Raw genomic sequence first — 12,005 nt, 5'->3', positions numbered from 1 at the left:
CGAGCGCTCACATGTACACACGTATGCGTGTAAGGAATTCAAAGAGTTATATTTTTAGGCTGAATCAATTCCGCACGATAAGAAAGATGGGAAGTTTATCCTAAATGCCCTGTAGCCTCTAGAGGATAGGTAATGACGTCATCATACCGATCCGCAAGACTCTACTAGACACTTGCTCTTGACTTGTAGAACCTACAGCTCTGATACCAATTTGTCACGACCCAAAATCCAACTAACTGTGATGACACTTAACCTCACCTGCTAGGTAAGCCAATTAACCACAATCTGATTTAATAAATATTTAACAAATTCAAATACACTCCCCAAGGACTGGTAGTACAAATCATGAGCTTCTAATAGTAGAATTTACAAAAATGATATGAAATAAATACATATTCTGTTTGAAAAGTACATAAACAAAGTTTAATGAATCTAAGGCTACCATGAACAAGAGGCAGCTACAACAGGGACGCTAGTACATTTTCCAAGTCAGCTCCCATTGAACACAGCAACGTCGACATCCGAAATCTGCATGCAATGTGCAGGAAGTGTAGTATGAGTACAACCGACCCCATGTACTCAATAAGTAACAAACCTAAACTTAGGTTGAAAGTAGTGACGAACTTGTACCAAGGTTAGAGTCCACTCCAATATCCAGTAACATCTCATAACAATATAGTTAAAGCATCACAAGGCATAAATCAATAATAAAATTCTCAACGCATTCACAGTCCCAAAAAAAATATTTTCTTTTCAAGTATAATAGTGAAACTCAATTCTTTTCACTGAAATCACCAAAATATGAGTAAGTCTGAAGACTATGACTTTTCACATAAAACTTTCATTCAAAATCGTAGATTTCATTTTTCAAATGGCATGAGGAAAATACATCTTTATGCCTATATTTCAATGTGCATGCCAATGCAATGCAAAATAGTGATAAAACCATATGTTTACTCTCAGAGTATCAATTCACTCAGTCCTCACTGTCACTCAATCCTTTTAGTCACTCAGTCCTCCCAGTCACTCAATCCTCACAGTCACTCATGCCTCATAATCACTCGACACTCGCACTCAGTAGGTACCTGCGCTCACTGGGGGTGTGTACAGACTCCGGAGGGGCTCCTTTAGCCCAAGCGCTATAACAAGCCATCTCATGGCATAAATCAATCAGGCCCTTGGCCTCACTCAATCATAAATTAGTAACAACATGCTGCAGCGTGCAACCCGATCCCATAATCATCCCCACAATTAGGCCCTCGGCCTCACTCAGTCATCAATCTCTCTAGTCTCTCGGGCTCAAAATGTCATGAAAATCAGCCCAAAAATGATGATATAATGTATCAATAATAACAATTGAGACTGAGATATTATATGAATAAATAAATATGACTAAGTATGAAATATCAATGAAATTAGTGAGATGACAGCAAAAAAACGACCACTATGGGTCCCAACAATATCAACATAGAGCCTGAACATGATATCTAGCAAGATGTACATCTCAATTTACTTATCACATGGTGAAAACACAGATATCAACAAAGTAGGACCACTACACAGTGTCCTGGAAATAACAGAGTCACCATTCACAGGGTGCACGCCCACACGCCTGTCACCTAGCATGTGCGTCACCTCAACATCAATCACATAACACATAATTCGGGGTTTCATACCCTCAACACTAAGTTTAAAAGAGTTACTTATTTCAAACCGTGAAGTTCTTTACTCCGCTATGCCCTTGCCTCGCAATTTGACATCCGAACGCCTTGAATCTAGCCACAATTAATGTTATTCATTCAATACAAATTGTAGGAATTAGTTCCATATGAAAATACTAATTTTCCGACAAAATTTGAAATTACACCCAAAAATCACCAGTGGGGCCCACATCTCAGAACTCAACAAAAGTAATGGAATATGAACGCTCATCCGCACAAGTCCAACCATATAAATTTTACCAAATTCTGACATCAATTCGACCTTCAAATCCTCAAATCAAATTTCAAATCCCTATGCCCAAACCTTCGGATTTCACCCCAAAAACAAGTAATCTAGTCGGTATATTCGATGATAATCCCATACTATTGAGTAGCAATGACTACAAATGACTTATCGCAAGTTTTCCCATGAATTCTTGCTCAACAATCACCCAAAAACGAAATTGAAAATAGGATATAAATCATTACCTCTTTGATGAAGAACTTGAGGGATTTCTTGTTGGATTTCAAGGATTGGACGAGATTTTTGATGAACAAGGCACTTAAGCTTCTTCCTCTCTCTAGAATTACTCTTCCCTCTCTCTAAAAGCACCAGAATATCCCAAAAAAAAAACCCCAAACGAGTTAAATGAAATGGGGTTTGGGGTCTTAAAAACCCATATTTGTACAGCCGCGGTGCGTGGGTCGCCGCGGGGCACGGGGCGGCTGTGCAAAATGTGTCTGAAAATAAAATTTTGGATCTTTCTGGAATTTTTCTACAGGCGGCGCACCGGGTGCCGTGTGGGGAGGCGTAGTACAATTTTCGGCAGCGTTTGGTAATTTCGCCATAACTTCTTGTAGGAGTGTCCAAATGACAAACGGTTTGAAGCGTTAGAAACTAGACTCAAAGATCTTTCATTTGATAGGTTTTGAATCACATAAATCCTTATATATATATGTAGATATATTCGTTCAAAGTTTGGTCTTGTGCGTGCTCATTTGAAACTTTCGTCTAAAATGAAAATTTTCAACTTGGATTGGACTTAGGCCTCTCCTTAGACCCCAAATCACTTATAATATGCCTTGTACACTTACTATCATATCCAATTGATATCCATCATATTAATAGTCCTCATTTGCATACAAAATAATATAATTAACGCACGTCAACTTTCTTTATAGCGCTTAAGTACTTCGATTTGTTTTTCGGGGTGTTACACGACCCCATGTACTCAATAAGTAACAGAGCTAACAATAGGCTGAAAGTAGTGACGAGCTTAGAAGAAGATAGTCAGAGTCTAATAAAATGACAACACATGTATAATAATAGCAATAATAATAAACAACTGAGATTAATTATCAAAATCAGCTCGTTCAGGACAGGAAGTTAGAGATGCTTTCAAGTTCAACAATTAAAGCCCAACACTGATAAGAACATGTCAAATACAACTAGCATGAGGAATGGTACATCTCTATACCTATATGTCAATATGCAAGTCAAATGTATGATCTCACGGTGATATCTCCTAAGTACTCATACTCTCGAAGTGCTCAATCTGCCTGTCAAATGGCCACACAAACCACACACTATTACTAAGCTCTATACATGCACCTGACATCAATGTCCCTCACTAAAGCACGTGTATATATCATTGTGCCTGCGCTCACTACTGGTATGTCAGACTTCGCAGGGGAAGATCCTGCCCAAGCGCTCATATAAAGCCTATAAGGCGTGCTGCGGTATGCAGCCTGATCCACAATAATAAATGAGCCCATAAGGTTTGCTGCGTGTAGCCCGAATCATAATAAGAATCATAACCCGGCTCTCGAGCCCATATCAGTCATCCATCTCTCAAGTCCTAAGGGATCATAATCTCGTACTACTCAGCCCAAACAATAATAACATGTGATGTAACAGTAAACGATAACAAAGACTGAGATATGATAATGCAAACGAAGGATCATGACCGAGTCCATAATTTCAATTAAAGCAGATATCCCAAAATAACAGAAATAACCTCACTGGGTCTCAACAGAATAAACACATAATCTAAACATGATTTCTAACAAGAGTCACAGTTCAATTACTCTAACAAGTAAGGACTTCACGGATAGAGCAAGGCTTGATAACAACAACACAGTATAAAAGAATCAATCGGATCATGATTACCACGATGCACGCCCACACGCCCATCACCTAGCATGTGCGTCACCCTAACACAATATAAATTACACTTTTTTCCAGGATAAATACCCTCAATTCCAAGTTTAGTGTTACTTACCTCAAAATGCGTAACTCAATGCTCCAACAAACCCTTGCCATGCGAATCGGCCTCCGAACGACTCGAATCTAGCTAAAGCAATTTAATTCCATCAGTAATTAGCAATAGAAAACAATTCCAAAAGATAAAGCTAAGGTCTTTAATCAAAATCGGAAAGTCAACCCTGGGTTTGAACCTCGAAATCCAACAAAATTCACAAAATCCGAACATCCATTCAATTACGAGTCCAACTATACTAAATTCATCCAATTCCATCCATAAATCGGCCTCCAAATTCTCAATTTTTATTCTCCAATAACATGGTCTAAAACCCCCAAATTTTATCTCAAACACAATCGAGGTATAAAAATAAAAGGGTAAACAATAATTATCAATAAAAGGGATGAATCATCACTTACCTCTTCAAGTATAGTGAAAACCCTTTCACAATTGACCTCTTCTGCCTAGGCATTATCGCATCTACTATCCAACTATCCGCTTTTGCGATCAAAGGGTCTGCATCTGCGGAACTCACTTAACACCCGACCAAGCGCACCTGCGGCCCCTCATGCACCCTTGCGGGACCGCTTTTGCGGTCCTGCCTTCGCTCCTGCGCATTTGCACCTGCAGAGAAACTTCGCTTCTGCGACTCCAGCCTCTCCTGCCCTACATTCGCTTCTGTGCCTAGCTGCCCGCACCTGCTAGCTCGTAGGTGCAAAAAATTCCTTGCACCTGTGCAACTTCCTAGTTCCAACCCAAAACCGATTCTGTGACCCGCGTCCGCTTCTGCAGTCTCGCACCTACGGCCAAAAACCACGCAGGTGCGATCACACTAGAAGCTTTAAGCTTTAACAATCCTGAAGTCCAATTCTCAATCTGATTTCAATTTGAATCAAACCCGAGACCCCCGGGACCCCATCCAGACATACCAACAGACCCTATAATACGACACAAACTTAGTCGAAGACTCAAATCATATCAAAATTATGAATCGCATCCCAATTCAAGCCTAATAAAATTAATGAACTTTCAACTTCTAACACTAATGCAGAATCATATTAAACCAACCCCGATTGACCTCAAAATTTGCACACAAGTCATAAGTGACACAACAGACCTATTCCAACTCTCAAAAGCAAAATCCGAACCCGATATCAATAAAGTCAAACCTCGGTCAAACTTCTCAACCTTCAACTTTCCAACTTTCGCCAATTCAAGCCAAAACGACCTACAGACCTCCAATTCAATATCCGGACATGATACTTAATCTAAAATTACCATACGAAGCTATCAGAACCATCAAAACTTCATTTTGGAGTCGTCTACACAGAAGTTAAACACCGGTCAACTCTCCATCTTACGCCTCCAACCTTGGAACTAAGTGGCCCAATTCACTCCAAAACCTTCCCGAGACCAATCCAACCAACTCGGCAAGTCACATAATCAAAAATGAATATAGAAGAAGTGATAAATAGGGGAACATGGCTACAATACATAAAATGACCGGCCGGGTCGTTACACTAACCCAGATTCTACCACCTCACCAAACACCTCTCTTGACTTTGCCGTTGCTAAGGGCCACAACGAGTTACTTTGCATTCATGCTTGATGAAGAACTGGCGGTCACTGCGATAGTGATTAAAGTGGAGAGAAAGGCAACAACAACAACAATAGTAGCAACTAGAGATGAGGAAATAGAAAGGTGTTTTGCTTTAATAAAGTGTTAGTCGGAAAGGGTGGGTCTGGTAAAGTCAGTAGTGGCGGAAAAAGAGAAAAAGGAAGGGGAAGGATGGAGCAGTGGTGGCTGGAAGAGAGAGGAGGAAGAGGACGAGGGAATGTGGTAGGGGGTGGTTGCTGGGTGGTGGGGGAAGAGAATGCGATGGGTGAGGACTATGAACCTAGTTATTGTTAAGCTTTTGATAAGAGTTTATATATGTATTAAAAAAACTTATTAAATATCTATAAATATTCGATTATGAACCTAGTTATTGTTAACTAGAAGTAGTTATAGGAATTCATAAACTTTAAATTCTGAATAAGTCGTCGATGGAGATGACGGTGACAATGGATGGTGCCGGAGGGAGTAGGAAGGAGAGAGAAGGAAGAAGGAGAAAGAGAAAAATACTTAGCCTCTCAAACTATCACAAGATAGGTGTAATACACACATTGTGTCAATGTCAGCAAATCGGGAGGAAGGGGAGGGGTGAATATGGTAGTGGAGGTGGTTGCTGGATGTAGGGAAAAAAGAATAAGATGGGTCAATGATGGTGAGGACCTCAAGGAAGATTTAGAACATCATCTAAGAATTCACATAAACCTTGTAGTTTTTTATCAATATATATATATATATATATATATATATATATATATATATATATATATATACTAAAAAATATACTAAATATCTATAAATATTTGACTATAAATTCAATTATTATTAATATATTAACAGGAGATCGTTGTAAGAATCTCTAAACTTCAAATTCTCGATCAGCCTTTGATAGAGGTGATGGTGACAACGGATGGTGGTGGGAAGGAGATAGAAGGAATGAGGATAAGGAGAAAACACTTAGCCTCTCCGATCTCAAAATAGGTGTAATACACGCATTTTGTCATGTCAACAAATAGTGTCTAATAGGTATAATTTAACTTTGACTTCTGATATCCAATATGTGCATAGCCTTAGTTCTAATGTCTAAATGAATTTTTTTGTGAAGTTTCAGAGGCCGCCTATGTATTCAACCACATTTTATTTTTTGGGAAGTATGGTCTAAATGCCCGAGTTATCGGGAAAAAATGAGTACCAAACGTTGAACACGTAGGATGTAATGTAGTAGCTCTACCACAATGCTCTATTATTGAGCTACATCCGATCCTTTAATTTAAGACATTAAACACCATGTAATATGCTCTATTCTTTTCATGTAGTATATGCTCAAAAAGAGAAAGTTTCTTAACGTATCTCGTCTTAAAATGTGCGATTAGCGTAATCTATATCAATTATTTGCTAATACTACCTTAAAATAAGTATAACGATAAGTATTGTCTCAAATCTCAATATACCTAAAGTAGCAAGAAGAACAATCTAAGCCCCCAATCCACCCACACCCCACCATAAATACTTTACTTATAATAGCTAGGTGTAAAAGCATCTTTCTAAAATATATAAGGTGGGTGAGGCTTTATCATTTTTTAAACATGACAGAAACAACAAATATAGTAATTGTGTGCATGTTATGCCCTTTCTAAATCTATCCATAACATAGTCAATGATTCTATATACTTCTTCATTTGTTTTTAATCCCTCATTTTGAAAAAAAGACAATATCTCACTTCTGACAGGTTGGTTATAATATGGCAAACGAAGGGCATATTCGTCCAAAAATCCAAAAATCAAAAAATCAAAAAGAAAAAAGAAAAATTCTGTAGAGCTAAATAAACAATGCCAAACACCCTACCACCAAACCCCATATCCTCCTCCATTGCTACTTTTTCTCCCATTTCCCGCAAATGAAGAAAGCTGACTTCTATTTGTTATAATCTTAGCCACCATCAAAAACCAAGCCAGACTTAGCCAGTTTTCATATGCTTTTTTCTGGTTTGGTGATCAGATAGACTTATCATTTTCTCCCTGTTAATTGGTCAAATTTTCGAAAAATGTCTCGTTCTCAAGTTCCTCACGGGCTTAAGGAAGAAGAATTCATAGAGCTAGAGCCATTGATTCACAACTACCATACCTTTGATCATTTGCCAAACACTTGCACTTCACTTATAACGCAGCGTATTGAGGCGCCAGCAAACGTCGTGTGGCCTTTTGTTCGGCGTTTCGACAACCCCCAGAAGTACAAGCATTTCATCAAAAGCTGCAAAATGACAGGTAATCAGAGACGAATTCAAGATGGATTCTGCAAATTCAATTTAATTATCATTTTCAACTCAAATTATATATTCAATGAATTTTTTAATTCGAATCAAAGCTACTGGATTCGGCCGAATCCGACACTCTAGCTCCGCCCCTATCTATTAGGGATATACTTATTGGTATGGGGTCATTTAGGAAAACCGTGCGAACTCGACCCAAAATAAATAATATCACACGGTATTAAAAGTATCTTTTTGGCTGGTTTAGCCTAACACATATCCTCATTCTACCACCAAAACTTATCAATTAATAGGATTTTCTTTTTTTAAATGCGCTCATTCTGAACCTATTGACTTTAGATAATGGATTCGTTGTGCAGGTGATGGTGGTGTTGGAAGCATGAGGGAAGTGTCCGTAGTGTCAGGAATCCCAGCATCGACGAGCACGGAGCGACTGGAGATTCTGGACGATGAGAAGCATATTCTGAGCTTCAGGGTGGTGGGGGGTGAGCATAGGCTGAATAATTATAGGTCAGTTACATCAGTGAATGAGTTCAAGAAAAATGGAAAAGCTTACACTATAGTATTGGAGTCATACATTGTGGATATACCAGAAGGAAATACTTGGGAAGACACAAAAATGTTTACGGATACAGTGGTGAAATTGAACTTGCAGAAACTTGGGGTGGTGGCAATGGCGGCGCTGCATGGGCACGAATGAGAGTGGTGGGCGGCGGTGATTAATGGCGCGCGGTATCTTTTATATTTTAATTTTCTGCTTCTTCAGTTTTTTTTCCAGAAATAATAGAAGGAAGAAAATCTCTCTTTCAATTTGAAAACTATTTCTTAGTGGTTACTGGTTAGTATCGTTTTTCTTGCAAGTTGGAAATTAAATTAGTTTATATATATATTTTTAAGTTTATTTCTCTTTGTTTTGGTGATTGTTACACTATTACTTCTTGTTTGCCAACTATGAGTATCAATTTCTTTTCTTTAATGAATTATTATTGATTCGTTGGCTTCATCCTTTGTACTCTCTCACAACTTGCAAGTTAGTAATTACTTCTAATTTGTTCTGTATACGTCGGTGGAGTTGGTTAATTTTGACATAAAATTTTCAAGTACTTTGAAATAAACTTTACATATTTTAAAACTATAAAAAAAAACTAGTATTTTAAGTTACAATAATTAACACAACTCCAAATATTAGTCTAATTTCGAAATTCAAACTACATCCAGATAAATTGAGATAGAGGGAATATACTTTTATATTTGGATAAGGTACTCATTGAGAATGATTTAAGCAGCTCGAACTAAGTACCAGAAAGGGTGTTAGATGGGTTAATTCTAACGAAAATCAAAGTACCAGAAAGAGTGTTATATGGGTGGTTCAAATAAGAAATTCATTTTGATATTAAATTGTTCTTGAGTTTATCATCTTTATCATGTAATAACCGAGAATTCAGTTGTAGCACATGGTAGGATTACTATCTTAAATTTTTGAGATGCAAAGATTCGATTTTCACTATGAAAATTTTTTCCACTCTTCAAAAATGTCCAGTAATTTACCACCAGTTAGCTAATGTTTTGCCATTTAATTTATAAGCTATATATACAACCAATATATTTTCTTTTATATCATCAGTGCAATTTAACTGTTAAAGCAGATTATTATTTTATTTTCTAAGTTACCATATATAGTTGTATGTGAACATAACTGGATTGTGTACAAATTTCTTATACTATCAACGTAGAGAAAGTAAACTCATAGGAGTAACTTATTTTGCATATAGCTTTTGTTACACTTCGTACCACCATTCAGATAACCTATTCATGATCTGGAATTATGTACGTTAATATGTGGGCATCCATTGGTTTTATATAGATTCTGAAAAACCATTTTCACCATATCTTATGAAATAATTGTACACGAGTGCCAAAACGACTGACAAAAATAAAAACCATGAAAATTAACAACTGGCTATATGTGTGGGAAAAAAATTGATTATGGAGAATATGATTTATTAAAGTTTGAGGCGTGTCAATGGCACTATTTTAAAGATATTTCACTCATATAGTAAAGAATAAAATTAGGCGTATTTCTCAGGATTCAACAAGCTATTCCAGCTATTAAACTAGGGAACTAGGGAACAAAGCTAACAAACAATTCAAGAAAATTTTTTTAGCATTCAGGAGGAAGAAGAAAATTCAGAAAGTTGTTTCCACAAGTCTCGAAAAATATCTTGAATATATAGGTGTTGCTCCAATGACTAGATAATGGTTAGTTTGACTCCATTAAATGTGTGATAAAATAACTTACTAAATAATAAGTAGATGTAAAATATTATTTTAATTTCAAGCCAATAATGAATATTCCCTTTGAGATACCACTTATTTTCCAACAATGCGTATGTTAAAAGCTAAATATAAATTTGAAAGAACTGGCTATACGTATGAAATGACGAGATCGGACTTGATACCTTGACTACTAATCTGCCAATTGACTCCTGATTAATATTTTGATTAGTGTATAATTCTCCTTAGGTCAGCTTTAGTTTTAAAGAAACATTTCTTTTCTTTTAATGAAAAAATAGAAAAGAAAATTTTTTCTTACTATAAATGAAAGAGTGGAAACAACTTTATGCACAAAAGTACGTCCTATCTAAGCTTATTAATTAATAAGCTATATAGTTTGTGGGGTGTTACATCTTGTCCCCACTTTATATGAATGAAAAGGCAAATGCCTTATCAATATTTTGTGCGCTCCATATATAAAGGGAAAGTGTTGAATTTATAGCAGATAGAAAAATTATTATAGTGATGGATTTGTTATTTTAGTATTGAATTTATTATATTTTTAAAAAATTAGTTATGAACTCAGCCCTATTATTTATTGTAGTTTTATACATAAATTTATTTTGTCGCATAAATTATTGGATTCAACCGCAATGCTGCACCCGCTTTGAATGATTGGACTTATAAAAGCGAGTTGTTGGAAATGACCTTTTCCTTGTGTCCTCTTGAAAATCTTATTGTCAAACTCTAAAAATTTCAGAGACAACGATCGATAGCTAAGGATAGATATAACTTGGGAGACTTGTGACTTTATCTCAAGGAACTTGTGACAATAAGTTGCCTTTAGCCACTTATTTCTTCACTTTTGATTTCATATTTGAGGTTCACGTTGGCATCATTATTAACAGCCGTCTCGAGAATCTTGTCCACTCATAGCTAGATTAGTGAGATTAGTTCTGCAAAATGATTAATGATGGTGCTAAAGATTGATTAAAATAAGAGATACGGAGGTATGAGAAAATAGCTAGTTTCCATTTATCTAAAGAGAAATCCGTAGGATTCACTACCCTACATATATTTTGTGGATCCTCAAATAACCGAGTTCATTATGTTTCTAAATTCTACCTTTCCATAAGGATTATGGTGGACTATTAAAAATTTCTTCATGCTTAATCAGAGATCTCACGTTTGAGCCCTAGGTGTTGAATTCAGAGGCGGATCTAGAACAAAGGTTACGGGTTCCCGTGAAACTAGTAACTTTTGCATAGACCCTGTATTTGTACTAAAAAATTCATTAAAAGTATAAGAATATTTAGCTTGGAATCCAGTTCGTTGGTCCAGTTATCATGTAGATTAACTTGAGATTGTTATAGGAACCCATAAACTTAAAATTCTGGATCCGCCTCTGGTTGAATCACTCATATTTGTTAGAGAGCGCTTTACCTCCCGCGACTTTTATGGCACGAAATCGAGTTTTATTCGGGTCTAATACAGGTATCGAGCACTTGACGAGAAACAAAAATGAAATTTATGTTTCTACCTATACTATATGCTCTTATTTGGAGCCAAAATTTCTGACTGGCGCCAATCCTGATTTTTGGTCAACTTGAACTGCAAAAGTACAGCTTGAATCTTGAGACTATATCAAAGACTTCAAATCTTATAGTAAACCTAGGATTGTGCAACTCCATGTTGTAATTAATACTATACTTTGTCAACTTCTGTAATTAGTAAAATAAATCTAGATCTTTGTATATATTGATCTTTTACTTCTCGATTTTCGATAGGTTGAAGGTGAGGCTTTTCCTTTTAGGGAAAGGTCGCGATTTCTTTTTATAATGTTGTTACCAGCTAAGCAACACCAATGATTAATTATAAGCACAAACCA

The 12,005-nt window shown here is 36.5% G+C and overlaps 1 protein-coding gene across 1 annotated transcript; it reads left to right on the top strand.

Annotated features, from left to right (window-relative positions):
* The first annotated feature begins 7,478 nt into the window (after nt 1-7,478).
* Nucleotides 7,479-8,819, top strand: LOC107807414 (abscisic acid receptor PYL2-like). The gene is made up of 2 exons (XM_016631783.2): nt 7,479-7,838; nt 8,203-8,819. The coding sequence occupies exons 1-2, from the start codon at nt 7,619-7,621 to the stop codon at nt 8,541-8,543; spliced, it is 561 nt and encodes a 186-aa protein (XP_016487269.1). The 5' UTR covers nt 7,479-7,618; the 3' UTR covers nt 8,544-8,819.
* The last annotated feature ends 3,186 nt before the right edge of the window (nt 8,820-12,005 follow it).

The sequence above is a fragment of the Nicotiana tabacum genome, chromosome 1, assembly GCF_000715075.1.
Source record: "Nicotiana tabacum cultivar K326 chromosome 1, ASM71507v2, whole genome shotgun sequence".
NCBI classification, from domain to species: Eukaryota; Viridiplantae; Streptophyta; class Magnoliopsida; order Solanales; family Solanaceae; genus Nicotiana; species Nicotiana tabacum.
Note: the sequence above shows the minus strand (reverse complement) of the source record. Positions and strands in the feature narration are given on the sequence as shown.

Coding starts and splice junctions, on each gene's coding strand:
- LOC107807414 (XM_016631783.2), top strand. CDS start 7,619: ATGTCTCGTTCTCAAGTTCCTCACGGGCTTAAGGAAGAAGAATTCATA. Junction 7,839..8,202: donor CAAAAGCTGCAAAATGACAG/GTAATCAGAGAC, acceptor TTCGTTGTGCAG/GTGATGGTGGTGTTGGAAGC.